The sequence below is a fragment of the Coloeus monedula genome, assembly GCF_965178545.1.
Source record: "Coloeus monedula genome assembly, chromosome: 7".
Classification (NCBI taxonomy): Eukaryota; Metazoa; Chordata; class Aves; order Passeriformes; family Corvidae; genus Coloeus; species Coloeus monedula.
In genome coordinates, this window is record NC_138787.1 from 40,411,603 (window position 1) to 40,437,115 (window position 25,513).

Below are 25,513 nucleotides of genomic sequence, written 5' to 3' on the forward strand. Positions count from 1 at the left end.
AGCTCCAATACATGAAGTCTTATAAACTCCAGGCAAATCCTACCAGCTCCTTTAACTGTTCAGAAGTCCAACATAATACAACCTTATCAAGCAGAGGCCTTGTTCAGACAGTGCTGAACACTTTTCACCATGTAAAGCTCACAGCATGGACCTTAAATCTCTATTATCACCCATTATACTTTAAAACAAAACAAAAACAAAAGTTGAAAGCATGTACTACACCCTCCCAACTCCACAAAGGTTAGAGTTAATGCAGAACAAACTTTTCAGCAGAGATCACTATCTCAGAGAAGAAGTACTCTGCATATTGAAATCATAAAAATGTTATCAGGTTACACATCAAAAAGGAATATGATGATGACAAACAAGGTGTGGATTTGAAGCATTTGACAATTAAAAAATTCTTGCTTCCTGGACCCTTCTACATTACATGGATAATGTAAGGACCATTTGAAAATCATACTGTGCTCCTTGTCTTTAACAAGTATGGGTTGTCTTGAGAAGTGGACACATTGAAACTGTCACGATCTACAGAAGTTCAGACTAGCTGAGGTTGGGAGGGAAATCTGGAAGTCAACTTGTCCACACACCCCTGCCCTTGAAGGGTCACCTAGAACCAGTTACTCAGGATGACGTCCAGGCTGCTATTGAAAATCTATGTGGGAGGCTCCACAGCCTCCCTGGGCCACCTGCTCCAATTCTCAGTTGCCATTTTGGTGACAAAGTGTTTCCCAACACTCAGAAGGAACCTCCTATCACTGGGCACTTCTGAGAGGAGTCACCTCTTTGCAGCCTCCCTTCAGGTATTTAGCTGTATTAGCAAGATCCTCCTGAGCCTCCTCTTCTCCAGGCCGAACAGTCCCAGCTCTCTCAGCCTTTTCTACTCTAACTCATAGATGGTAGAGTGACAACTCCTAGCTCACTCTCTAATACACTGAGCACTTTCCTAATGGAAAAATTTAAACAGTTACCAACAAGAATTAATTGTTATCTCTTATGGAGATATTTAAGGTAGTCTGCAGTAACACCAATTTTGGTTTACTACTTAAAAAAAAAAAAAGTATGTCAGGATTTAATATCTGGATTTCAAAGGTGTGGAAGGGTTTTATATTTTTATTGGCTTGTTTAACACCTCAAGATATCACAAAATCGTAGGGTATGCTGAGTTGGAAGGGACCCATCAGGATCATCAATCCAGTACCTGGCCCTGCACAGGACACCCCAAAAATCCCACCCTGTGCCTGAGAGCATTGTCCAAATGTTCCTGGAGCTCTGGCAGCCTTGGGGCCATGACCATTCCCTGGGGAGCCTGTCAATGCCCGACCACCCTCGGGGTTTGGTCAATCTTTTCTTGATATCCAGCCTAAACCTCCCGACTCAGCTCCAGTCATTCTCCCAAGTCCTGTCACCGGTCACAGAGAGCAGAGATCAGAGCTGCCCCTCCTGAGTATGTTGAAGGCCACAGTGAGTCTCCCCTCAGTCTCTTCTTTTCCAAGCTGAACAAACCAAGTGCCCCCAGCCGCTCCTCTTAAGACTTCCCCTCCAGTCCTTTCCCCACCCTCATGGCCTTCTTTGGATAGCCTCTAATGGTTTAATGTCCTTTTTATATTGCAGTGCCCAAAACTGTCCCCAGGACTCAAGGTGAGGCCACCCCAGTGCAGAGCAGAGTGGGACAATCCCCATCTTGCCTGGCCATCGATGCTGGGCCTAATGCCCTCCAGGGCAAAGATATCCCTCCTGGGTGCCAGGGCACTGCTGACAGATACCCAACTTGCCATGAACCAGGACCCCCAGGCCCCTTCCCACCACTGCTCTTCAGCCCCTCATTTCCTAATTTATACACACAACCAGGGTCGCCATTAATATATTTGAAAAAACTCTTTTCCATTGTCCCCCACATTTCTGGCAGCTCCAACTTCAACTGAGCTTTGGCCGCATGAACTCTCTCCCTACACTGGCAAGCAGCATATCTGTCTTCTTCCCATATCACCGATGTCACTTACAGGCAAACTAATACTAGTACTTTAAGTGTTGGGATGCTGAGATCATATACAGACATTGAGATGCTGGAGCGTGTCTGGAGAAGAAGGGCAATAGAGCTGGGGAAGAGGCTGGAGCACCAGGAACAGCTGAGGGAGCTGGGAAAGGGGCTCAGCTCAGAAAAAAGGAAGCTCAGGGGAGCCTTCTCAGTTTCTTAAACTCCCTGAACAGGAGGGTGATGCCAGGCGGGGGTCAGGCACTGCTCCCAGGGAACAAGGAACAGGACAAGAGGAAACTGCCTCAAATTGTACCAAGGGAGGTTTAACTTGGATATTAGGTAACATTTCTTCATGGAAAGGGTTGTCTAGCCCTGGCACAGGCTGCCCAGGGCAGCAGTGGAGTCACTGTCCCTGGTGGGATTTGAAAGCCATGTTGATGTGGCACCTGGGAAGATGGGTTAGTGGTAGATTTAATAGAGTTTAGAATTTTAAGTAACACACACAGTGTGCTCTTTAAAATTAGATTTAAAACATACACTTTGTAATCAGCATACTTAGTAATTTACTAAATATTTGAAATACACCAAACTGAATTATTTAAAACAATTTAAAGAGGTATTTAGCAATTGCATAGTTTACCTGTTGCTTCATTATCTTTATCTGCTCCTTTTGCTTTCGCTTTTCTTCAGCTGCCATAATAGCTAACAAACAAAAGCAAACAATATCAGCAGAACATGGCAAGAGAAACGTAACTTTTCATTAACACTTTTCAAAATAATCTACTAACATGCACAAACTTCAACAAGTAATACTTACCTTGCTGTTTTTTTGCTTCTTTGGCAGCTCGCGCTTGCTCCTGCTTCTGAAGCTTTCTCAGTAATTTTATTTGTGCTGCTTGCCTAGCTATTTCTGTTACAAAAAGAAAATATTATGTTCATAAAAACAGTGCTGTCCAACACTAAAGATATAGTTTGTGTTCCAGACATTTGCATGTTGTAAAGACAGAGCAAACAGATGTGTTTTTTACACACAGATTTTTACAAAATTTTTCTATCAACTATCATTAATGGCATGTCATGTATCAGTAACTACATCAACAGTGCAAATGAACATGGATACTTTATCTCATTCCATGCCTCACCATGGGCAGGGACGCCTTCCACTAGACCAGGCCGCTCCAAGCCCCATCCAACCTGACATGGAATACTTACAGGGATGAGGAGTCCACAACCTCTCTGAGCCACCTTTACCAGGGCCTCAAGACCCTTGAAGTAAAGAATTTTTTCCTAATCTCTAATATAAACCTGCCCTCCTTCAACCTAAGGCCATTCCCCTTTGTCATATCACTCCAGGTCTTGTGAAAAAGTCCATCTCCAGCTTTCTTGGAAGGGGCTCTAAGGCCTCCTCAGAGCATTCTCTTCTCCAGGCTGAACTACACCAGCTCTCTCAGCCTGTCTTCATAGGAGAGGTGTTCCACACACATTATTAATAAAACTGAGCTGTTAGGTCAGTGAAGAAAAGCTCCAAACTAAAAGCTCTTTAAATGACACCAGGCAAAAGAGTGATCAGCAGTCAGCTTTAGTGAAGGGTTAGCAGAAGATTTCTTTACAAATCAGTATTAGAACCTGTAAAGGCAACTGCAAAGTTAAATCTCAAAATGTGAAGATGATATTAAGCATTCTGGAAAACCCAAGGTTTGGCTAACAGCAAGGAACTCTGAAAGAGCCCTGCAAAACCCTGGGATTGGCTCGGTTTGTTAGAGCAGTGTGCTAGTAACACCAAGGTCATTGAGTTCAATCCCCACACAGGCCATTCACGTGAGAGCTGGACTTGATGATCCTTGTGGGTCCCTTCCAACTCAGAATATTCTGTGATACTGTGAAAACAGTGGGCAAAGATAGCAGAGGACCTTCCTCATATAGTAAATGTAAGCTAATACACCCAGAAAAGAAATACTAAAATTAAAGGACACAGAAGAGGATCAAAGGGATGGAACTACTACTTTCTGAGAAAAAACTGAAAACACCTGTGCTGTTCAGTTTGGAGAGAAGGCTAAGGACAGAGAGAATCAAGATGTGCAAAATCATCAAAGAGGTGGATAACATAAATTGGAGAACTGTTATTCTCCAACCCCTGGAATAATGGAATTAAGGAACAACCACTGACAGTAATAGAACATCATTTGTTAAAAATGACAATGTTCCAGTAGTTAGCAGACTTCTGGAACTTGTTGCCACATGAGACCGGTAGAAAAAACACTGCGAAGAGGTTAAAAAACAAAGAACAGGCTAATTCATGGGCAACAGTTTAATAAACAGAAAATAAAGGAATAAGAAAAAAATGTGCTCTACAACATCACTCATTAAATATCTCAGCATGCCAGGGTTCATACATGAGGAAAAACTGATCAAGAAGGGATAAGGTTCACGCAGTTTCTCCAAGCAGCATCTCCTCTGGCCACTACGGCAGATAGAGCTCTGCTCTAGATGAGCCCTTGGCCTGAGCCACTGAGGTATTTCTTATGTTTTCACAAGGACAAAAAAAGCAGCAAGGAAGATATGAACATACGTAATATCAAAAATTACACATTCTAAATATTTTGTATATACAGACCAGAGGTTTTGTTCTATTTAATAAGTACTACAGTATGTAGAGGGGAAAAAAGACATTTGGGAGTCCTCCTAAGTATTTCTCCTCCACCCCTTGAAGTGCCCAATATGGGGAAAGGAAGGACACAAAATGAAGCAAAATGGCGCAGTGAGAGGGCTTATCTTTTCCCACTGATGGGACTTCGAGAATTAGTTACTGTGTCTCAGCAATAACTACAAAGCCTCTCAGCAAATGCTAGACGCTTCATTACACTATGTAAAAATGCTACATTATGCAAAATACAAAGCTGCTACCCAAACACATCCATGCTTGGCACATGAAAGAACACTTAAGTTAAATGTCCTGACTTATGGGCTGTAAAATTTTTTTCATATTGAATTGGATGCATCCCAAAAACATGATACAGCTATGGACTACAGAACTGATATTCAAAAGGATGTACCTGATAGTTATTTAAAAGCAGCTTTTGATACACGGTAGTACTTGATACCATGGAAGTTCTACTGTCAATGTTGGTACTAATTATTCAAATTAACAGGCATTTAAATCTTGTGACTATCAGGGATTTCATACGAAAAAGCATTTTCCCTGGAACAGCCAAGCACTTTACAGAAATGCTAATTTCAGTGGGTTTTAATTTTAGTTTCTAGATCCACTGCTGTTTGAGCTGATACAGAGGAAAACGAAGATCTGTTGATTTTGGCTATTAAAGACTTCAGTGATCACCAGATTTCTGGATGTCTGGTTTTTTAGGTTTTATACATTGAAATAAAGTAACTATAGAGTAAGCTTTTAGACATGTCTTTAAACATGCACATCCTTCTTTAAAACCTATATACGTGTAGCGATTTTCAAAAAGTCTTCAATAAGAGCATGTAAAAAATATCCAAAATAAAATGCTGTATACTAGTATCCTAGTGAGACAAATCACTCTCTCCTATAAGAAAAACATTAACTCTTTATATACTGATACCCTCTCTCTGTGAAAATATTAACACAGTTCTTACCTTGAGCCTGGAGCTTTCTCAAAAGCTTTGTGTCGGCATTGTCCAGAAATTCACTGCTTCCAACATTCGGAGGTCGGCCTTTGCGGCGTCTCGTTCTTGACTCCTCTCTTGAGTGCTGTCTATCTGGATTTGGTGGTCGTCCTCTACGCCCTTCCATAGCTCTGATACGGGGAATGACTTCCTCTTCCTTCAGAAGACACCACTGCACACCCTTTTAATTGACACATTTCACAGAGAGGTATTACAAACACAGATTTAAAAAAAAACGAAACCTAAGATGAGAACATGAACAGCAAGAGATTCTTTCCCTCCCCAGATAAGTTGTAGATATAAAATATGCAAGTGTTGTGATGTACTATTTGAGCAGGACAATTTCTTGATGATGCACAGAAGCTATATATTGAGAGGCTATCACTAAGAATTTTTGTAAATGTACCACTAGGAAAGATTTTGAAGACTATTAAATCATATACAAAGTTTTTATCTAGTAGATATGCCATTACCATGTTATTTTTTATTATTTTTCATCAAATTAAATTGTTCAACCCTTTCTAAAAGGCAAAACATATCCTTCCTTACTATGTAAACTCAACAACAACTATGCTGCTTTCACATAATCCACTGCTCGACATGAATGAAAAAGTGTGTCAAGCTATGAGATGCTGTGCTCCAACAGAGAATGTTTACAGAAATTCTAGCATACATAACAAGCAAAGGCAGCAATGTATTTTCAAATACTGCTTTCGAGTGCTGTAGAGCTCAACAACTGAGCTGAAAAAACACAGATGCATTTTAATCTTCAAGTTTTAGTTAGTACAATTGAGTTCTCCCCCAACCACTGCAAAACAATTTCTGTGCCAACTTGAACCAATCAAAAGTAACTTCTAAGCATCCATGAATCTAAACTAAAGTTATGTTAACTATATTCTCTAACCAAACAAAGCATGCACTATAGTACTTTGTGGCATCACAAAAGCAGATTCTGAAATACTTTGTTAATAAAAACACCCAAATTATTCCTCATGAAGAAATAGCTTTACTTTAACTGGTTACTGAAAAGTAGAGTTTATTGAATCTACTGAGCAGAAAAGGAGCACAGTCTAGGTGGTCCTGTTTAATTAAACACCAGTATTTCAAAATTTTAACATCTTTCACCATTCCCCCAAGTTTTTGAGAAATGCAGGGAAAAATCTGCAAGCTAAGTATCCTTCAGGACTTCTTCATAACTTGCCTTAAAAAGGTTTGTAAAAAATTTTGAAAATGTCTGCTAAAGCAAGAAAGAAAGTTGGTAACTTAAAAACGTCATTAAATATCAGTTCAGCAAAACTATATTTAGAATGCTTCAGTTTTCACATTTATATGTACATAAACCCCAAAATCAAATTTACTGTACCAAAACATAAATGGTTTGTGTTTATTCTGGTAATTTGTCTTTTAATTATTTCTGCTCATTCTTCTCAATTACAAAGGTTTTTACAAAGGTTTTCTTCAGCAAAAGAAATGGCAGTTTGCTAATGAGACATTCAGATTTCAAGGGAGTTACCAGTATCTGCAAAGATAGTTTCCTGAAGTCTGAATCATTCCCAGTTAAGACCACCCCCAGAGTACAAGTCACACTTGGTTTGCATACATTCCAAAGGGCTCTTTTATTAGCGATGTTCTGAAAATGCACTGTTCAGAACCGTGACCCTATCGTTAATGTGTACCACATCGTCATGCATCACTCCTAAGGATTTTTTAATCTAAATCCAAATATTTAATCAAAAATATTTACCTCTACCACTTGACTAGAAGTTAATTCTCTTACTATCTTTAAGAGTATTACTTAGGTGTAAGCTTTGTTTCTCTGCCTAGTACTTGAACTGCAGTTTATCACAGGTTCAGTTAGTTGAGATAGATTTAATACTTGCACTTGCTACCTACACCAACTTCCAACCTAGAAAATCTCATCTCATAAAATGTACATGCCAGGGGAGGCAAAACAGAAATTAAAGAAAAGGAGGAGAAGCAGCCATAGTTCAAAAATCAGCTTAGAACAGCAATGGAGATTGCTCTTGCTCTGTATTTGTACTTTCTGCAGTTAATGATACTAACGATAATAAACACGCATCAAAGAAAAGTAGAGGTCTAGGAGATCATTAGTACCAGCGACCATGTTGGATATTACACTTCCCTAATGCTGCCTAAAAAAGAAACTTGAGGCCATCAAATGAAGTGAATAATGGTTCAATAAGCAAAAGGACCAGGTGCTTCAAGGGATGGGAGAAGACTGTATAATGTCCTGTCAAAGGACATTGTGGATGCACAAGTTTCCACAAGTTTAAGAGCAGACAAGACAAAAATAGTCCAGAACAAAGCCATTAAGGGTTAAGCAAGAGTTGATTGACCATCTGTATTTTGTGCTCAAACATCTTTTAAAATCTCACCCAAAATACATTTCTATTAAAGGAATGTACAGTCTGATACTCTGGGTTTTTGATATTCCAAGGACAAAAGACAGGGGTTGCGCCCTAACACAGGAGAATCGTGGGCTTCCATAAAACGGAAGCTTTGCTACTCAAACATTAGAGAAAAAATGGGAAGAACACTGTGAAATGTTGTGGTTTGTTGTTCAAACTAATCAAAATAATAACTTTATTCAATTTCTCACCTTCAAGTATCTACCATGTACTGCAATACTGTGATGTAATCAGGACATTTGCCAAAAAGACACCAGACAACTATGCATGAAAGCAGCATCAAGCTCAAATCCTGTTAATCAAGCTAATGAACAAAACCATAGGCACTTTGCAAGAAGCAAAAATCCACTTTAATTTCAGATTAGATTTGTGGGGAAAAGTTAACAACATAGCTTTCCAAATTGAATTGCAGAGCTCGGAATAGGACAAAGACTCCTGTACCTATTACTTAAACTCATGAGGACACATGTCCATTCCATCACCCTAAATCACATTCGCACAAATTTTTCTAAATCACAGCAGTTTAAAGCTTCCAGGTCCAGTCACTGAATTTTCACATTTGTCAAACTTCACACATTCTTCTAATCCTACTCCTTCATGGCCCACTTCTGCCAGATATGCTTCTGTTACAGCATTCAAATGCTGCTTTGAATAACCCATAATATTTGGTAGTTTGCATACCACAAGAGAGAAACGCAGGCACTATCAGAAGCAGGTAATCCATGTACTTTTGGCTTGCTATAGGTAAACCTTTAATATAACTGATTTGGCCTTAAGATAATTTTCTTTGCATCTTGTTCCACCTCAGAGCTTTGTGAAACTTACCCCAGCACATGCTGCATGTCTCAAAAGATGACAGAAAGATATAACAAAGGAACGGAAGAATAACCACAAAAGGCTACACAGAATAATCGAAATTATCACAAAAGCAGAAATAAAATTTCTCGAATTACCTCCAGACACCCATGAAGATATGATTATCACACATTATTTTGAATCTGGATGATTCAAAAAACTTAAGTAAAAAGGGTGCAAACTCTTATAAAGTATCAGTACCACATACTGTTTTACTAGGTATATATTATCAGCCTGAGTGTAGCTCCACTGTTTTACACATAAAATGTAAACACATCTTAGCACATCTGATACAACTGCCCTCAGTCTCTTTTCCTAATAAGAAAACTTACTTTGTCTACCCAAGTCTCACTGGAACCTATCAAAAACCACATCAGTACAAAGTACAGTTGATGATACATACATCAAACTAATGTTCACATCGCCAGTCTTGCCTGTAGAAATCTGTCCCTCACACTGCCTTCATTCTCAAGTTTTATAGATCAAAGGGCAAACTGAAAACCAGCTAAAGGGAGAAGACAGATACAACTAAAGGGGACAAGACTAATGAAGTAATACGGGCAACAGACACAAAAAAGGGAACAGGGCAAAAAGAGAGCAGGTACCCTGCCATTACATTACATCACAGTAAAATTAATTATTTCAGTCAAGACATGCAGGTACATAATGAAGTTCATAACTACAGGAACTTTTAACTGTTGTTTTCTGAAGGCCAAACACGAATCAAGTTTAGCAATATTTTACCCTGTAAGCCAGGAAGCACCACCTAGAAGTAGCTGCTTACCAGGAATTCAGTCTTTAATGCTTTCAAATTTATACCACGCAAACATTACACATTTCTATAAGGTATCACAAGAACACAAGGCTTAACTGGAGCCTGAACTCAAGACTGTTGAGAGCTAGTAACATGTTCAGAACACTTATCTTTTAAAGAAGCAAATACCTTCACTGACAAAAGTCCAAAAATTTTCGTGCGCATCCTGAAGAAATAGCAACATGGCCAAAATACAGTAACACAGCATGGCACAAACATAGTAACAATTTCCTTAAAATTTTGGGTTTACTTATCCTTGTGTGGCTTATCTACACACCGTCTAACAATTTCACCATTGTAAAGCACAACTGGTATAGTTCGGCATGCCCCTCCGTAAAAGTGTCATGCTTCAGGATGCTCAGACAGTATTCTTGATACAGGAGACACTTGTATATAAACATGCAATTTACATATACACACAAACACACACACACATACATACATACATATATTATGCACAGGAACACATGAACAGAGTGGGATTTAACATGTACACATAAATTACTTTTGATATGAGGTTGTATACAATAAAAGAAGAAACAGAGTTTTAAGTCAGAAATACCTGAATGCTAAGATAAAACACGTAGCTCCGAGTTTTCAAACTAAACGAACCCAGGCTCAGAGCTGATCATTAAAGCATGCTGAACTCCTGCACCCTCTGAGCAAAGCCACTGAAGGGAGTGGTTTTCAACACAGCCCAAGATCAAGCTCTCCACATCTCAATCTAACTACTGTTAAGAACATGTGCAGCTTTTAGAAATGATTAGCTAAAAACAGATAATGCTTCAGATCGTACCAAAAATTACTTCACCTAAACTTAAGTTAATGCTCCTTGGATCAGAAACTTTACTTTTTAAAAAGTGGATACCTGCGGTCCATCTCTGGCTTCATAGAAGTCACCCACTCCTATTTTTGCACTGAAGCTGAAATTGTCCCTTGAGATATCCATTATTCCATTTCTGCTGAGATACTGAAAAAATCACATATTTTTCCACTTCAGCTTGTAAATAATTACAACCCAGCTTTGATGTACAGCTAACTTTGTGAGTGTAATGTTTTGCACATTCTGTCAAAGGGATATACATTTATAAGACATCAAATCAGTAACAGACCAAGATACATTACACCTCACATCACAGAAAATAAGTATCTCTATTGGAGAGAAAAAAAATCATGTATTTTAACTGCAAGCATGCTTACTAGCATTAGAATACAGAAGTTAAAAAATGAATGTACCTTTACTACTTCAGGATACTGTCTCAGCTTCTTTCCACAAGGTGCAAAATATGCTACTTCTCCTTGAACACGACCACCAAAGTTTCTTATTCGGGTTTCTCTTTGCCAGCTAGAGTAATATGAAATAGTTGCATACAACAATACACTTTTTAAAAAACAAGTAATTTGTGTCAATTTAATAATTCTACAAAAAAAAGGGAAGAGGAAAATGTGACTAGAGCATCATAAATCAAACAGATCACATCAGAAAAGTGTATCATGTAGATTGTCCAAACTGACTAAATATATTAATTTATTTACATTAAGTGACTAACATATTACCAGATTTTAAACGGCTTAGAACTATACTTCAGGGAGTTATCTGGAGTCTATACTGGCTCAGCTCTAGCCATCAGGATTAATTTCTGAAGTAAAACAGCTAAGAGATGGGTCACGTTGCAGAAGAGAAAATTTAATGCACAAAAATTAACACATGAAATATGATGACACTTTTTAAAGAGATCCACAGTCACTCGGACTGGGAGTCAGAAATCTAAATTGTTGAAGCCCTTTCCTTATTATGCAGCCTCAAAAGTTTTAAACTCATTTAAAGTTTTAAACTCATTTTACCAACTGATTTTTGAAGGCATAATCTCTCTTTAAGGAAAGTCAAGTATATACATAACGTACCCATAATCGAGAGGAACACGCAGCTCCCGTTCATCTGCTACTCTTCGTCTTTTTGAAATACCTAGAACAGAATTTCTGATTAATACCTAACAGAACTTACAAAAGAAAACATGTTCCTAAAATGTACTTTTTATGTTTATATCCCCAAAAGAGAATTGTTGTTTCATTCTCACCATTAAGTATCTCAATTACCAAGAAAATTAATGTAAGTGTTCTCCTTCTGAAATACATTTTCCTCTAAGTTTCCTGTAACCTCTTCCTCTGAAATTGTAAATGGAAAACCTAACTATCCCATACCTAGCTGCTTGTTGTGTTTAATGCTCTCAAATATTGCTAATTTAATTCCTTGCAAGCCTGTTTTTCTAGACAAGACCGTATATTAATTTTCTTCAGTAAAGAAGGCGCAAATGAAAACACACTTTAAAGATCCATACAATTCTAATAGGCTGCATCTTCCTAGAGCTCTGTGTATGTTATGCAGCCAAATGCCAAATGCAGAAAATTTTCAGAACTACTTCAGCTTTTCCAAGTTCAAACAGATGTTGTGTTTGGTGCTTGTCAAGCAACTCAATCAAGAGTATTCCAGAGACAACTGCCAAATGTGGGGGTTTTTAGTGTGACAGATCCTTTCCTCAGGCCTCTCAGACAGCCACAGGACATGAACTATGTATGCAGACCAACTTTTGGAAGATGCACTTCTCAAAAAGGTAGTTTGGACCTTCTGTCAAGAAAGTGACACATCTCTTCCCTGGAAACAGACACAAGTGAGTACCATTATCAGACTGACCCCCTGGCACTTGCTCCAGCTTCTTACAGCCAGGAGTGTCACACAGCACCACAGCACAGCTGCCAAGCAAGGTGCCAGCAGTTCCTTCCAGATGATGTGAAGAGTCCCCTAGAAAAAGCACCAAGGAAATGCCTGTGCTCAGATGCCAAACTTTAGACACAGGGCTGCACTCTTAACCTAACATGACTGACTATGGCATTATTTTGAATGGTCACAGTGCAGGAAGGGAGGCTGCTTTTCCAAATATAAGTGAAGTGAAAAGTCCAGTGCAAAACAGAGAAGAGACCACAAGACCCCTTCAGTGACTGACCAACTCTAGGTAAACGGTTCACAGTATCTTATTAGGTGATTCTTAGGTGTAATATTATTACACCTAAAGCAAAGACATAAAACTTATTCTACCTCCTACTCCTGTAAACAGAAAAATCTGCTAGCACACTTTTCAAAGCGTCACAAATCAATACAGATTCCTGAGGAAAAAAATTAACTTTTTAATTTACCCATTTGGATTACTCTTAATCCATATGAAATCTTTTATAAACCATACAATTAACAGGCCTGTTTCTGGGATAAATGTTGGATAGATCACATTATACTGCTTCAATGCTAATGCCCTTGTATGACATGGAATGAAGCTCCTATTCCACTGAAACCAAATATAAAAAACCCATTTACAAGCAGATGTCCCCATTTAAAAATCTGCTTACATGCAAGCTAATAAACATCAAGTCTCTAATTCCAAGTAGAAAACATGTGATTTCATTTCATTGTTACCATGCAAATTAAGAAATCTGACTTTCAAAAATGCATTCTTTACTGTATCCATAGTAATTACTAAATTTTACAGATTAAGTCACCAAATGAAGGATTATATGCACTATATAGTATCAGGCAAATGCTAAATGCCCTTCCCATGAACTTTTTAAAAATAAATTCTTGCGCATAATCCATAAATTCTACTGAGAATTTTGAAAGAATTACTAGAAAATTGTATTCTAACAAAATATGGTTACAAAGTTTGCGAGGAAGGGGCAAAAACCTGAAGATTCAGAAAGCAAACTAGAATGTAGAGAAACAAGAAGCAAGAATAACTAGTTTAGAATAAAATGGAAAATTCCAAAGACTAAATAATGAAGAGTTTTAATGTAATAAGTATCAACTCTGGATATTTAATTCTATCTTCTCTCAAATAATTACATGAGTTAAAATGTCCTGGTCTAAGTGTAATGTTCTAGTCTGGAGAACCTGCAATTTGGCTGACAGATCTTAATGACTGCTGCAAATACCCATGAAAAGATGACAGAGTCACCTAACAGCCAAAGCCAAAACGGACGTCAAAAGTCACCGGCTCCAACCTTCCTTGGGAAAGGCAGCTTTGCCAAGACTGTCTCGCACCCTGACCAACTGGCATCTGAAAACCTCAGGGGGACTCTGCACATCCCTGGGGCAGCTGTTCAGTGAATCACTGTTCTTGTGGTAAAAAATTTCTTGAGCTGTCACTTGATACCAGCACCTGGACTATTTTTGCAACTACTTTTACAACACATGGATCTTAGATATCACATGGTAGTATAACAGAAGACTTTGAGATACCACAGTGTGTACTTGGTGTGAGGGTGGAGGGTCCTGTCCCAAGGAACACCGCAGGCTGGGACTCAGGACATAAGGCAGCTGGTGCCGAGCTGGGCGTCTTTGCTACTTGGAGATTAAGCGGGGTGGAATGAGCTGTAAGACCAATGGAAGAGCTCTTCACAGAGGATGACGTTTTATTCAGTTTCAGCGCAGTTTTTTCTCCCTCAGTGTCGGTATCTGATTCATCTTGGTCTTTATCATCCTCATCATCTTCCTCCTCAGACCCTTCAGTATCTGACTCAGAATTACTGTCAGACTCTGTTTAAACAAAGTGTAGCAAAAGACACATTATGACTTGGAAACTACTGGCAAGTACATTAAAGTTCTAACACTTGGCAAAGTCTTTTATCTTATTATATATGCTTTTTAATAACATCTCTTGAGTATAAATAAATAGGAGGTTCTAATTAAATACCTAAACTTTTAAATTACTACAAATATGACAGCATTAAGTAATTCCACATGATAATATGCTGTTCCTTTGAATGAAAAGAGATGAGTGACAGAAACTGCAGTATTTCAAGACTGTTTACCCCAGAAATGAGCTACAGCTTTATCATCCCCTGTTAGCCAGGCAGTGGCTGGACACTACCCCGGGAAGGGCTTTTCACAGGGTGTGAAATCCATCGTGAACAGGAAGAAAACAACAGAACTGGATACGGGCTGAAAGGTGTCAGAATCAAAAGTATGGCGATCCACGCAAAGAAGAGTTAGAATAGAGGACAGCCAGGGTAAGGAACAAGGAGGGTGAGATACAATCCTGAGATAAAAAGATTAGTACAGGGTGTGTGGATGAGAGGGGGAAGAGAATGATGAAGGTGGAGGCTGGACATTAGGGATATCAGCACATGGGAGAAAGAAGTGACTGTGAATACAGCCAACTCTTTAAAACAGGCCTTGCCACTCCAAATTGCATAGCCTGGTCTGCAGCTCTTAAAACAGTCCAATTACTTACTCATGGACTACTCTGCGCCTGAATGAGGCATAGAAACATGCTTTTCTTGCCACTCTTGACAAATTGAAGGCCCTTGTGTCTCTCTCTGGCTAGAAAACCTGTTTTGCAGCTGGGCTCTGTCTGCCAGAATCATTAACCATCAATCAGCGTTAATGTCAATCCCTTCCTGAGCACTTGTCACATCAAGGTACAGGCTGGGTGACTAATGTGGAGGGCAGGTCTCTGACAGCCTTTCCAAAAGGCTATGGAGCCACCTTACCAGGACAGCTGACCAAGTATCAGAACACCCCAAACATGATTTTGGATATGATACAATGGAGAATGGGGACACGTGCTCATTTCAAGGATATGTGTAGAACACTGTGTGGGCCATGCTGGTCCAGTTATTTCTTGCCCCTATTTATAATATGGTGGGAAATGCATGTTTTCAAAATGCAAAAAATTAAGTTTCTGCTTTTCCTATTAAAAAGGTTAAACCACCTGATTGGCTATCATCAGAATCATCATCTTCATCATCCTCATCTTCATCTTCATCGTCGTCATCATCATCATTTGAGTCGTCGGAGTCTTTACTGCTGAGGGCATCTGAGTCTACCCCTCTGAACTGCTCCACCACCAGTTTTGCAGAATGAAGGCGGTGTTGTGGTTTTACTGCATTTACTGCATTATTGCTGACTGTTTTATCCTTTCCTGAACCAGGTAACACAGGAGAGGTAGAGGGCATAACAGCTGTCCGGTTACCGGTTGTCTTTTTCCCACATGCACTCAAGTTTATTGGCAAAGAAAAGGGGGCGTTACTAGGAATGGCTACACTTTCATTGATCTTGGTCTGGGGTTTCGGTTTCGTAGTGAGTGCAAGAGGAGCCTCCTGGATGACGCTCTGAATAACTCCATTGGGTTGGTGATTACCTAAAAGTGCATTTGTCAGGAATGGGTTAGAATGGTTGTTTTCCAAGGATGTGAGTTTTTGATGAGCTGGTGAACTAGATGTCGGTTTGGGGCTTGACAAAGCTGCGATAACCTTCTTCAGATTCTTAGACGACTCCTGTTTCTTTAGCTGTGCTGCTGGGAATGTCTGTTTATATTGTTCCTAAAGAAATAAGAAGACAGGAATAAAATGTGGAGGTGTTTGTTTTGGCTTTCTTTGGTACTCAGGGAGGTGAACTCTAGGAAATTTTAAACATCTGCTAACCTATTTTCAGAAAGTCAAAAGCAGATACTAGCTACAACAGAAGAGATTAGTAACTACTAGTTACGCAAGTCTTGCATGATTTTCACTGTAAATCAAGTAGGGAAAGACAAATTGAACTCAAGATGAAGTTGATCCAAATTATGCAGGGAAGCTTTCTCACCTGCTACAATGCTCTAGACAGAGACTTTCATAAAGGTATTAATCATTCTGAAAAAGCCATTCTTAGAAAGATACTACTCTTGTGTACCAGCACAGGAAAACCTCTCCTTGACACAAAAATCCCATTAGTAAATGTACAGCTACTTTTAATTATTTGTTCACTTTAAAGCACAAGGTAAATACAACACATGACCGCAATACAAAAAAACCAATAGAGGACTCCTGGTGTAGAGAAATTTTATTACAAAAAAAAATAAGGGAAAAGGTACTACTCAGAAATGCTGTGATATGTTAATTGTTTAACTGAAAAAGTAGTACTTGAAAGTTCTTCACTTAAAACTCAGTCAGTAATGGCTACGAAATGCATGTAAAGCTTACAGTGTCTTTAGCCTAAAGGTTGTTCCAAAGAAAAGAACCCCACATCATCTTCAACAGAAAATATAATAAAATGGATAAAGACAGTACAGTTTAAAATAAGTTTTTAAAAATTAAGTCAAACACAATACATTTTTGGAAGTTACTAACATTTAAATCTGAATATAAAATTATAAAGACCTCTAAAATAAATATTCACGCAGTGCATACCTCCAGTAACAGTTTTAGAGAAATCAAACTACTAAATGTGATCTATCACCAGCTGAAGACTCGTAACCTAAATTTGAAAGCGGAAGCCTCTTTCAATAGCAAAGATGTATGTTTTCACAATTATAATTTAGTTAGCTACTCCTGGTAAGTGAGAAGCTTATTTGAATTTTACCAAGTAACAGGAAATTGGAAAGGAAAAACAGTTTATATCTTCCAGTCTAGCAATAAAAATGAAGTATTTTTCAGTCCTCACTGAGGGCCTGTGAGTTATCTGTGAATCAGAATTCAGTTTACTACTCCCGAATACTACTTAGTTTAAAACAAAATTTGAAAATAATAAAATAATATTAATAACGAGAGTTGCCTTTGTAAATGTATCTTCTATATATTTATTTTTGTATACCCTAAGCCTCAGTGTTTGTAAAATGCTAGATTTTTATTATCTTCTAATCCCCATTCAAATCTCACTGAATAAAAAACTCACCAGCAGTCACTGTAATCACTATAAACAAAATAAATAAACTGAAGATCTAAACATTTTAGAAACCGCAGAACTGTTAAGACAGACATATAAGCTTATTGTACAGTCCTGACCAGTAAAAAAGGAGATAAATTGAGGGAGGATACTTAGGCCCTGGCACAGGTTGCCCACAGCAGCTGCGGCTGCCCCACTCCTGGCAGTGTCCCAGGCCAGGCTGGATGGGGCTTGGAGCACCGTGGGATAGTGGAAGGTGCCCCAGCCCATTTCAGGGCGTGGGATGGGATAGAGCTTTAAGGCTCCTTCCAACACAGGCAATTCTTTGATTCTAAAAAAACTAATGAAATGGCCACACTGAGTTTTTACAGCTATTAGTGCATGAATACATCTCTTTAAAGAGCAAACAAAACTCAACATTACATTGACCATTTTTTTAAAAAAATGGCTTTCAGCTTCTTTGTTTAAAATCACGGTTATAATAGGTAATTTCAATTACTTTGACTTAAAACTATCCAACTTGAAAGAAAGTGAAGCCATGCTTACATACTAGGTATGTGAAGTATTAAATCACCATTTTGACTGAAACTAAAAACATAAGAAAAATATCCAGGCCACACAATTTACCTATGAGTACTTTTCTTATTTTGATTTTGATTTTAAATGCACACTGTCCTTAAGAGATGCATGACCCACACAATCTGGTTCATTTACACCATTCAGAAATCCAGATCAACTCTAAGAACACCTAAACCCCCATGATTATGAAAATATATACTTATAATATATATATGTATATATATGAAAATATATACTTATAATTTTAATACACTATATTTAAAAAAGCTTGATGGCACAATGTTACATCTTTTTAAGCAGAAGACACAGGTTATAAATAATCAAAAACTTCACTCACCCGTTTTGATCTAACATCACTGGTCAAACTGATAGATTCTTCAGAGGTATTTTTATTCCCTGCTTTGAGTAGATCAGGGGAAGGAACTATGAGTTTTAAATAGGTCTCCTTTTTGGCTTGATGTACCAAAGACAATGGTTTCACATTAGGAACCAATCCCGTAGACTGTATTACACTTGTGTGTTTGTTCACAGATTCCTCCTTTGCCTGAGAGCTTTGAAAAATAAAGGGAAGCTGCTGTGACAAAACCTGAGGCTGCTTCTGCTGGGACTGGAATGATGAGTGAGTCTGGGAATCAGACACAAGAGGTATCTGCTGGTGTGTTCTTTTTTCTTGAGACTTTTCCTGTGATTTCTGTCCATCGGTTTTCAAATCTGTTATACCACTATGCATTAGCACCTGCAAAATATTTATTTTTGACTGTTCATTATGTAAGTCAAAAATCCTTTTAAAAAGACTAAGCATATATGATCAGTCTCCATGAAACAATTACACTAGTCTTGGCAGAGGATGAACAATAATAATTTTAAAATCAGTCTTGTAATATATTTATTGTTCATTTTGGGTTTTTTCCCCCCGATAGTTTCCGCATGTGAAGACAACGTTTACTAGAGAAGGAGTATTAAACTATGGTTGTTCTTAAATGTATTTCTGACTGTAAACCTAACAGGATACTGAAGATTCCAATCTTGTTCTACTGCTAGGGAAAGTAACCACTCTACTAGGAAAAAAGCAACTGCCAAAGCAATATTCATAATGATATCTTTTCAATTCATCACCTGCACACAGTACTTAATTTCTTTGTATTTCCTACCTTACAACAAAAATAACAGTCTACCAACTGTAAACTCCTAGCCTGTGAAGAACAGCAATACACAGACATGCACGCACACAAAAGAACCAACAAATCCCCTCCCAAAGACCCCACAAACAGAAAACCCTGAAGCAAACCTAAAAAGAGTATTCTTAGCTTTTATTAATGTGCAGTTAAGTAATTGTTGATTATTTGTTCACAGACATGAGTAGGCCAATCTGTCACAAACAGCTTGCAGCAACAAGACTGTGAGCAGCACAGTGAGGTGTTATACCTTGTTCTTGCTTTTGTGATGTGCTTCATTTTCAGAATCAGATTCATCATCTTCACTCTCTTCAGCACTCTGGTCCTCCTCCTCTTCATCCTCCTCTAGGTCATCAGAGTCACTACTACTTATACCTTCACTTGAGGTGTCTGAAGAGGAGCCTGAGTCACTGTCGGTGTTACTAGAGCTTTCCACTGCTTTTTTTCTGGGCTTCTACCGGGAAGATAAATTCTCTGTTAATGCTTCAGTTTTAATCTGTTATATAATCTTTTTATTAAACATAACCTTTGAAACAAAGAAGATTAAGACTTTGGAGTAAAGTGATCTGCAATTCTTAAAGAGAAAGTGCTTCACAAGATGATGAAAATTAAAAACTGGTCACAAAGTTCCACTGAAATATTTTTCTGACCATTGCAGACATCACTACATCACAAAGCAAAATGCCAGATTTAGGCCTAGAACATTGACCTAGAATTTGGGTCTAGTAAACCTCTGCTGAGTGTGCTGATTCCAAAAAAAATCATACCCAAAACTTGTATTGCAAATAAGCACAGAAAGAACAACAAATATTAAGTTTATCAAAGTTTCAGTGGCACATTCATTTAACTACATTTCTTAACCTTCAATTTCACAGTATGAGCTCTACAGCAATGTACAGTTTTGAGAACAGAAGAGTATGTTCATCAAATTGCTTCTGGGATTTGTTTATGAAAAATGGACCAAAATCTGCTGAAATACTCTGACAACTATATTATATTGAAATTTTTGTAAAGCACACATTTGCAGACCAGAACGAGAAAACAAAAGAAGCAACAAACAAGAATGTAGGAAAAAAGGAAAGGTGTCAAAAATTGCAGGAACCCTAAAATGCTGACAGTCCAAGACTACATTTTTAATGTGCAGTAGATGAAGAAAGTTAGATTTTTGGGGAGCTAAGTGAACCAAATGCATATTTACAAACCCATCTGAAGGATGTACGTGTGGACTCAAGTGCTATGATAGTGGCTGTGTAAAAGAGACGTGAAAGTACATATTACCGCACTGAAGTATATTGAATCATTAAAGGGAGTTTGCAGAATTATGTTGGGAGGTAGAGAAACATGTGAAACCAAGATTACGGATATCAAGCAGCAACAACAAGAGTTATGTACCATCTAAACAGGGCATGTAAAGCCTCTGAGGGGACTGTAAGGTTAAAACTAGTCCCAAGGAAGACAGATGCACAGCAAATGAGGTGACTGGAGGGCAAAATAATGCTGCAGCAATTTGAAATAACAAGGCAGACAGGAACATGAGAGAGAGTCCCTTAAAAATACTCTACTTCTAAACATAACTTTCTCTGAAAGGTTACCTTTTGTATGCAAGAAGTAAGCCACTGACAGTGTACCAAATTAGCACAAGGACATCTATCTTCAACACTGTTATGCTCAACAGACATAACGTGATACAAATATTTGGTACAGTTTTGAAGACCAGCCTTTGAACAGGTTTTGGTTTATCATTGTTATGTAAGCCCTTTGAATGATCAACTACACACTCCAGACAAAAGAAACCAGATGACAACTCAGGACTACAGCTCTGAGGATCAGATGCTTCTATCAACTCAGAAGTTATTTTTCCAACACTACAGGCAAAAAAAATCATAGCATACGAGTTACCATCAGACTGCACTCTGCACTTCAGGATTCCCTAAAATGGTAGGACAACAGGACTAGAATTCAACCAGAAAGAAAACACTGCACCAAAAGTAGCTCTTTAGATTTTCATCAACTGTAAAAACAGTTTGATACCAGCTTTGCCTTTTTCTTTTTTTTCCTAAAAATAAACAAATATTTTAACAATTTTTTTAGATACCAACCTCAAAAAGAAATTACAACTAAGGAGATGACTGAAGAAATCAGAAGATGAACACTAAAAAAACCAAAACCCTAAAGAAAAAAACCCTTTAGAAAAGTATATTAAAATGTTTTAAAATAAGACATGCTTTTAAGAAGAGGCAAGTGTTACACTTTGAAATTTAAAAACATAACATCACTTGTACAAAGCCCAGCACAAAATACTCCTATCTGTCCACATACTTATTCCTCAGACTTCAGTTCCTACTGTGGCTTCATTTTAACATACTGAAACATGGAGGAGGGGGGAGGGAATGATCATCCTCATGTTGGGAGTTCTCATTTAGAGTAATTTCAATGTTTTGATACAAAAGGTTGTTCAAATAATTACATTGACAAATACCAATTACCTCAAAAAAAGTTTCAATGGAAAGGAAGTTATGAACATCAGCATATCAAGTAAGATTAGGAAAAACAAACTTCATTTCAGTATTAAAAAATTTACTACAGGAACTTAGGAAACAAACAACCCGAAATTTATCTGCATGAGACAGAGGACTTAAAAGTTAAGATACAGAACACAACATTCTTAAGAAAGGTACTTGTACATCAAATCCATGCTTTTACAGCAACTCAGTATTTAGTCAAGTGAACCTGGAGTTTGAAATCAGTGCCCACATCAAAAAACCTATCAACAGTACCAAATTTATATCTAAAGACAAATGTTAACACAAAAGAAAAAGATAACAATGCTGACAAACATCCTGACAGAAACTGGTGGACGGGGGAACAAAACCCCAACAGGCAAAAAGAGGTAAAATTTTTCAGTGATATTCAAACTAGCAGGTTACTAGCTTAACCAGCTCAATTTTCTGAATAAAGCAAAGAGCCAAAAAATACCTTTTGGGAAGGCATTTAGAGATATTAAAAGAGAAATTTATTTGGTATTCTGCCTAAATGAAGTAATAGTCAGAAATACAGAAACACCATGTGGAAAAGCCTTTACCTCTGCACCACAGAAAGAAAGCTAAATTTCGCACTTAGATATCCAGGATAAAAGCAAAATTTTGGAAAGAGCCATTTTTAGTATTTAAGCCTGAAGAAAGTCAAAGGCTTCCAAAATACCTTTAACTAGCTTAGTACTTTCAAAAGCTGTCAACTGTTGAACCCATGAGGAATGTTTTGAGGAAAAATATTCTTTCTTAATAATTTCCTTACTGTCCATATACTAAACATTGTATTTCACTGCACAATTACAAGTAACCATTTCAGTGCTAACCCCTGCTTTTATGCAGATACATCAAGCACCAGCTGTCCTTTGAAAATGCCAACCTCTCACCTAAGAACATTCAGATTTGGTAGCTGAATGTAGTTCAATAACAGAAAGAAAGCAAGAGACCCCATTCACTCACAAAACAAAAATATAAATAGATATAAAGAAAAAAATATATTTTAGCCTAGATGGCTGTCAGTAGAGAATTACTCTCTTTAGCTTCTACTCTGACAGTAACCACCTACCCAGTATACCATTTTCTGTGTTTTGCTTCAATAGTTTTGATTCCAAGAGTAGCAGAGTTCTTAGAGTGCTTAGGTCAGTACATAAGGTTTACTAACTCACTGAGACTACTCATGTCTTTCACATTAGATGGCTAAGATTATCACTGAAACAAAGCAGTTAATAGTAGTTCTTTCTTATAATAAATAGGAAATTACTTCCAGAAAAGCATTTTTCTTTTAACATCTAAAAATTTCATTTTGTTTTCATAAGATACATGAAAACATAATTAAATTCACAGAAATAATCTAGAATGTTGTAACTGTAATACCAGTGTGTATGTGTGTGTGTATATATATATATATATATATGCACACTGTCACATAATAATATCAAATTTTGGTGTTAAATATATATATTTTTAAAAATTAGATAAATTAAATAAAACAAGGTGTTGGATGCAACTATTAACTTATTAACTAGTGAAATTAGTACTAATAGTAACTTTTAGTTCATAAGTATATCAAAGAAACCCCAAACAATTACAAAAATTCCAAAAGCCAATGCACACAAAAAATCCCTACAGAGACAAGTGTACAGATCTTGCTCTAATAAATCAGAAGAACCCCAAACATTCTGTACTCAGAAAGAACACTTTAAAATGCTCCCATGTGCAGAATCCTTATCATGTCAATTTTTTTGTCCAAATCTTCCATTTCTTTTTGTGTAATTACCTTATCTTTGATTTTATCAGCCCTGGTGTCCAAAAGCTGAACTTTGCTTTGCTCCTGGTTGTATCTGCGTCCTCCTGCTCCTGAGGTTACAGTTTTCACTGGTCCTGCCGATGTTGCAACACTAGTGGAGAGCACGGATGTGCTGAGAGCTGACACTGCAGTAGTACTGTTGCCATTCAGTGATCCATTTACACCTGAAGACAACAGATTTACAAAGTGACATTTAAAATAAATCTGAAGTAACTGATACTTCCTTTGAGATGCCCCAGTCACACTAACATTCCATAGACAAGATACTAGACTACTTACAGGTTACTCGCCACATATACTAAAATTTGTCATCCAAGTGTCACTCTGATTTGCAGTTATTTTAGTTTAAACATACAGAGCACACATGATTTAAAGGCCAAACACATACTTGGTATGTATCATCCTTACCTAACAAAACTATTTTTTATAGAACTGTTTAGGAATGGGAAGAATGACAAAAGTAAAGCTCAAATTCCACATCTTTCTGCACGCGCAGAAGTTCCATATGATTATTTCCAAACAACTTCAGCCATTACCTTTTTCTGTATTGCTCCGACTACTTTTTCCTGTAGCTCTTGAGTGGAATGAAGCAGAATCATGATTCTGTGCAGGAGGAGCAAATAGTGTGGGAATTCCCAAGAGTGGTGGGAAAAAAGCTGCCCCAGGACGAGAGTGCGTGTCTGCTGTTCGCCACCATTCTGAACCGCAAAGGAAATAAAAACAAACTTCAGTTGTTCTAATACTATATTTAAGTATTTCAGTAAGCATATTGCTGTGCATAATCCAGAGCAGATTTACTAAATCTAGAAGTAAGAACAAAAGGTTTAGAAACTTCTGCACGACACACATTTCCTGCAGCAACTCTGGTCTTAAGTCATTAAAGCCATTCTGATAAAGATTGCAATGCAGTTTTATTTAAATGCACTCTGAAAATAAATATTTAATAGAAAGCGATGTGACACTGATCACCCCAAAATGAAACTGCTAGTCTTAAAAACTGAATCAGGATTCACAGATCACCCTTTAACATTTATTATTATCTCAGCAGTCTTCCTACATCAGAACTATGAAGTAACACAATAGCTTTCGGTCACCTCTACAATCTCAGTCTTTGAATACTCCAAGGCCTCCACCACAAAACCACATCTGAAGCTGTTCCGCATGAAAAGACCTATTACATAGAGGAATTGCTAGTTACCCAATGGTAACTCTACAGCCACTGCAAGATGTTTCTATCCTTGAGTTTGACACTCCATCACAAAAAAAGCAGCCTCTATTTTATATCCTGTAACAACTCTATTCAAATGCCCTAGTTTCAACTGGTGACCCTGCTTCTAACTTCAATATCAGTGTCTTGGGGTGACTTTATGATGTGTATCCCCTATCCCCCAATGCTATCTCTCAGACTGGGAGGTTGGCAGACAAGATAAAGATGAGATACGATGAAGAGGTGTCCTGGTTCCAGCCAGGACAGGGTTAATTTTTGCAGTAGTTGGGAGGGGGCATGGCCAGGACCCAGAGGTTATTCAAATAAATCTCACACCACTGGCAGGGGAAAGGGACTCTCTTCCAGGGAGAAGGGCTCTCTTCCCAGTTGGCACACTGTGGCAGAGGTCAGGAACTGTCTATCATCGGCAGTGGGGGGGGGGAGGGAAGGGTGTCTGTTTGAATAGTTTGTTCTTCTACCCTCTGTCAGTATTGCTGCTGTTAATATTTGTTTTCTTATCTCATCTCTGTTTCCAGTAAATTGTTCTTATCTCGACCTGTGACTTCTGCCTTTTGTGCCTTCAATTCTCCTCTCCAGCCCTCCGTGAGGGTGGTGAGGGGTAGGGGAGAAGTGAGTGGCAGTATGGTCTCAGTGGGAGCACTAAATTGAAGAGTACCATTCCTGAACCATGACAAGTGGGGGAAAAGAAACAACACAGCTAGATGAACCAGACTGCAAAAATTATAGGTAAAATGTAAGCATAGCTGGAGCTGTGCTTACCTTAAACAATAAGGAGACTGAAT

General features: G+C 38.0%; 1 protein-coding gene across 11 annotated transcripts in view; it reads right to left on the minus strand.

Annotated features, from left to right (window-relative positions):
* BAZ2B (bromodomain adjacent to zinc finger domain 2B) overlaps window positions 1-25,513 on the minus strand; it is a 122,063-nt gene that overhangs the window by 32,160 nt on the left and 64,390 nt on the right. For 5 of the 11 annotated variants that reach the window (XM_082285539.1, XM_082285534.1, XM_082285538.1 and 2 more), the window contains 12 exons: window positions 24,040-24,201; window positions 23,474-23,667; window positions 19,419-19,622; window positions 18,331-18,729; window positions 15,484-16,093; window positions 14,010-14,306; window positions 11,630-11,690; window positions 10,961-11,069; window positions 10,593-10,694; window positions 5,597-5,807; window positions 2,796-2,888; window positions 2,619-2,680 (listed from right to left, as the gene is read on the minus strand). In XM_082285539.1, the coding sequence (XP_082141665.1) occupies window positions 2,619-2,680; window positions 2,796-2,888; window positions 5,597-5,807; window positions 10,593-10,694; window positions 10,961-11,069; window positions 11,630-11,690; window positions 14,010-14,306; window positions 15,484-16,093; window positions 18,331-18,729; window positions 19,419-19,622; window positions 23,474-23,667; window positions 24,040-24,201 (2,504 nt within the window). The remainder of the gene's footprint in view (window positions 1-2,618; window positions 2,681-2,795; window positions 2,889-5,596; window positions 5,808-10,592; window positions 10,695-10,960; window positions 11,070-11,629; window positions 11,691-14,009; window positions 14,307-15,483; window positions 16,094-18,330; window positions 18,730-19,418; window positions 19,623-23,473; window positions 23,668-24,039; window positions 24,202-25,513) is intronic. The other 6 variants (XM_082285540.1, XM_082285532.1, XM_082285537.1 and 3 more) reach the window with 4 other exon arrangements.